The sequence below is a fragment of the Diospyros lotus genome, chromosome 8, assembly GCF_014633365.1.
Source record: "Diospyros lotus cultivar Yz01 chromosome 8, ASM1463336v1, whole genome shotgun sequence".
Classification (NCBI taxonomy): Eukaryota; Viridiplantae; Streptophyta; class Magnoliopsida; order Ericales; family Ebenaceae; genus Diospyros; species Diospyros lotus.
In genome coordinates, this window is record NC_068345.1 from 22,837,079 (window position 1) to 22,841,848 (window position 4,770).

The 4,770-nt window shown below is 41.1% G+C and overlaps 1 protein-coding gene across 1 annotated transcript; it reads right to left on the minus strand.

The window, feature by feature from the left end:
* Window positions 1–1,695: 1,695 nt before the first annotated feature.
* LOC127807145 (subtilisin-like protease SBT3) lies at window positions 1,696–4,449 on the minus strand. Its single transcript, XM_052344792.1, has 2 exons — window positions 3,342–4,449; window positions 1,696–3,257 (listed from the first exon to the last, which is right to left on the minus strand). The coding sequence occupies exons 1-2, from the start codon at window positions 4,255–4,257 to the stop codon at window positions 1,891–1,893; spliced, it is 2,283 nt and encodes a 760-aa protein (XP_052200752.1). The 5' UTR covers window positions 4,258–4,449; the 3' UTR covers window positions 1,696–1,890.
* Window positions 4,450–4,770: the final 321 nt, after the last annotated feature.

Sequence of the window (4,770 nt, forward strand, 5' to 3'; positions counted from 1 at the left end):
TAACTAAGGATCGATTCTCTATGGGAGACTACAATAAGCTTGCTGCCAAGAAGATAGGACCCGTGGAGATTGTGGAAAAAATAAATCCTAATGCCTATCGCTTGAAGCTTCCTAGCCATATTCGTACTGCAGATGTTTTTAATGTCAAGCATCTACTTCCTTATTATGGGGATTCTTCTGATGATGATGCTGTGAATTCGAGGGCTAATTTCTTCTACCTTGGGGGGAATGATGTGGATGAGATGGCCTTAGCATTTTATGACAAGTGTGATTTGGGCGATTTTAAAGGCTAACTTTAAGGAAATCGGGCTAATGATTTCGAGTCATCAGCTTTGCTGAAGAGGCCTATGCTTTTTCAGACAAATTCCTTCGTTTAAGCCTCGAAATTAGCAATTTTTCTATTTTAAGAAATAATGGATTCCCTAATAACTTTCATTAGGGAGTGAATTTTTACATGCCGTTTTGAGAGATTTTCCTTGTTTCTTGCTGATTTTTAATTCTATAATAAAATTTCAATCTTACTTTTTTTTTGGTAAAATTCGAGATTTAGGGTTTTTGAATGTTTTTCAAATTATAGCCTATAAATTCTTTGTTTTAGGAGGTTTTGAATCAATTGATTGATTTTGAATAAAATTTTTGTTAAGATTTTCCCTTAATTCAATTCAATTTATTTGGTATTCTTTAAGAATCAACGAATTATTATTTGAGTCCTATAATTCGGTATTCGTGAGTGAATCAACGGATTATTAGAAGACTTCCGCTACGTCAGTTTGTTAAAATGAGTAAGATAAAATTTTATCAAGGTAACTCATCTGTAAAGTTTAAGATAAATTATCTGAAGAGGGGAGAATGGATAAATTTATCTTGAAAATTCAACATAAAAAGTCACGTGATTTTTTTTTTAAAAAAATTAACTAATATGATAATAAATACTTTTATCTGAAATATATAACGTCTGAAAAATAAAAAAAGAGGCTGATTAGCTGCCTTGCTGCTTGCAAGAATCCACAATAATATCTAAAGCAGACGTTTCCCAGAATTTAAGTTTTGTGTAGGCAGTCATTGCTTTCAAGTCTCAACTAATTGGCAGAGTATACAATACTTTTCTAGCATAAGGAGGAGGATGACATAATCAAGAAAAATACATAGGAGTGTTTATAAGTAGTGCTGATCATTGTATTACGATTCAGTAAATGTGTTTTGTTTTTAGAAGTAATTACTCGAATAACTTTACTGAAAAGAATAAAAAAGAAAATTCCATACTTTGAGGATATTGGAGTAACAGGCCATTGAATGATTGGCGTATAAGATAAGATGAGCTGTTCCTTTCCCTATATATTTCCCAAAGCATAGCATTCAAGAAAGCTATATAGAATCATAAAAATGTTTTTATCAATAATGTTCTAATAACTTCAATTCTGGACACAAGAATCATTTAAATATATCATTTTCGCCTCAACCATCCACATGTTTATGATTGGATTCGAGAAAGACACTTCATAATTAACCATCACACGACACCCTATCTTTTTCTAGCCACAAAGGAAAGTTAAAAAAAAAGGGCACCCTTTTGTTCACCTGCTATCTATATATTGCACCAATCGATAAGTATATAATATCAAGAGATAAGATGAAAGATAAATCTATTGAGAAGAAAAGAAATTCTTACTAATCGGTTATATAGTCGGATTCATGTATCAAAAAGCCAAGATTTGCTTCAGATCATCACTCACTAATCTAAATTTTTGATAATTTGGAGTTGACGTGATCAAATCTTAGAGCTTTCAATATACAAATCTATCCATACACCTGGCTTAGATAATTATTTTTTTATTGAGAGATTGGGAACAATTTATCAGACGAGTGTTGGAGCAGGCGAGTTACTGAGTTCTATCCTGACACTGGTTCTGAACTCAAGCTGGTTGCCACAATGGGGCTTCTGACAACATGCTTCCCTTCAGTTTCCACCCAACTTAAAGATCCATAAACCACCGTCTCTTTCAACTGCATTGGGCCTTCAATTCTCAGATTGAAGCTTTGTTTCTCATTCTTTTCCCTGAAAACTAACTTATCAGGCACCACCCTAAGGCTTAATCCCTCCATTGGCGTCACCTTCGCGACGTAGCTCGCCCTTCCCTCCCCAACATTTGTCACCGTTCTTTGAAATTCTATCATTTTGTTCCCATTAGATGCTGAAGTATTGGCGTTGAAATAAGCTATAAAAGAAGGGTAGTTGAGGTCCAATGATGGGCTCTCGCAGCTGTAATTAGACGTTCTTGTTATGGTTTTTATTTGGCGGGCCGTGAAATTCATTCCACAAAGGAGGTTTACGTAATCTTGTACTCCCAAGTCGTAGACGAGGCCTGGGTCCAATGCCTTGTTTGGATCAACATGTCCGGCTCCAATGGCTAGAGGCGTTGCCGGATGGTTATCGTATCCAATGTCCTGAATTGGGTTCGAAGCACTGTCGGTGGAGTACGAGGTTGTCATCATGGCCGACCGGACGGCTGCCGGACTCCATTCCGGGTGCGCCGCCTTCAGCAGCACCGCCACTCCGGCGGCATGCGGGCACGACATTGACGTCCCTGACAAGATGTTGAAGTTGCTGAAAAGGTCGACGCCGGACTTGATCAAGTAGGCCGCCGGGACATTCTGAGGCCATGCAGCTAAGATCAGTGAGCCGGGAGCCATGAGATCCGGCTTGAGCACAAATGGGCAGGTCGGCGATGGCCCTCTCGAGCTGTAGCTTGTCACTCTTGGCGCCGGTTTAGTCCCTATTTTAGTTCCTTGGAACCCGAATTTCCCTTCCGGCGATTTGGTGTTCTTGACGTAGTCCAGAACAATTTCTCCATCCTTGGGATTGAGAAACAAAGCAGGAAAAAGGCTTTGCAGGAAGAGTTCTAAGTCAGTGTAGTTGGTTATGAAGATGGCTCCAGCAACCGTTGAAATCTGAACATTATAAAACTGCTCCCCCAAGGAATTGTTCTTGTCTTGGCACACAACAATTTTGTACCCGGTCTTGTTTAATTCCTCGACGTCGTCACACATGTCCATGAACACAAGTGGCATCGGGCTGGAACTCGAGTTTCCTGGATAGAGCGTCGAGCCGGTGACTGAAACCCCATTGCCGAGACTTACAGTCCCGTAGAATTCACGGTCTATGGTGCCGGCGGCGACAGTGAGAACCCAAGGGGTCCCGTTGTGCAGGGTCTCGAGGTATGGCCCCTCGTTCCCCGCCGATGTTGAGACAAATATACCTGTTATAAGATGTTAAGATTAGAATAAGATCTAATTTAAATTAGATATTATTATTTTAAATCACGTGTTTCTTCTAATGATACCTCGTTCGAAAGCTGCGAACGTGCCTATAGCAATGGGATCTTGGTACAACGGAAGGCCGTCTATTCCCAGAGAAAGGGACAAGACATCAACACCATCGGTGATCGCTTGATCAATGGCGGCCAGAATATCGGAAAGGTAAACACCCTCGTCAAATATAGCCTTGTAGATGGCCACGTGGGCCTTTGGAGCCACACCGTTGGCCGTTCCCGGCGCGTAGCCGAAGTAGGACGCGCCCTTCACGTAATTCCCGGCGGCCGTGGACGAGGTGTGGGTGCCATGGCCGTCGGTGTCCCGGCTGGAGTTCATCGCAATGGTCACATTGGGGAACTTAGCCACCAGCCCCTTGTTGAAAAACCGGGCCCCAATGAGCTTCTTGTTGCACAACGAGGGGCTGAATTGGGTTCCACTCTCGCAAGCTCCTCTCCATCTCGCCGGAATTTCGCCAATTCCATCGTCGCTGAAGCTCTCGCTTTCCGGCCAGATCCCCGAGTCGACCAACCCGATTATCACGCCATCGCCGTACTCTCCGACCGGCCATGCGCCGGAGGCGGAGTTCAGGCCAAGAAATTGGGTAGAATGCGTAGTGTCAACTTTGGCCGCCATGTCTCTATATGAAGAAACATACCCGGGTGATCTTTTGATGGCTTCAAGCTCGGAATTAGATAAACTGGCACTAAATCCATGGATAACATTACTATATCCATAGATGAGCTTCGATGAAGAGATCAACGAATCATCAGAAGCTGAAGAAATGGTGGCCAAGTACCAGTTATGGTGGCTGGAGAAGGCCTTTGGCATGGCGGATAAATCCATGTGAACAATGTAATTATCCAACTCGGCCACAGTGGATATCATGAACTGTGAGATTGCTAAAGAAAGAAGGCCAATACGAAAGAAAATTATTGGAGACGCCATGGATTCAGAAAGAGAAATGTTGTGAAGAATCTTGTGATTCCTCAATTATGAATCATGTGGTTTATATAGAGAAAGCAGGGGTACGGGAGAACAAGATAGATATATATTCCCCACTTGGAATTCAATTCCAAGTCGTCCATTAAGTCGTCCAATTCAGACCCATCCATGAGAGTACTGAACCTGAAAACGAGGTAGCTTGGTTTAGCCTGGTTCATACGCATCATCATGTTGTCTTTATACCCAGCACACCCGCCGCAATTAGATTCATCTTTTAAATTTAGTAGTAATTAAATTCCTTGAATTATTCTCCACGCCCAAGACATTGCTTAGCTGGGGCTGTATCTCTCTATATTAATTAATCAAATGATGTCAACACCTGCAGAAAAAATATCAAGTCGTGTTGGGATTAATTTGTAATTATTTTGTTGACAATCAAGCTTCTAGCTATATGAATTACATATTTGTGTTAAATATAAATAAATTCTTTTAAATGCAAGATGTTATATTATTCTT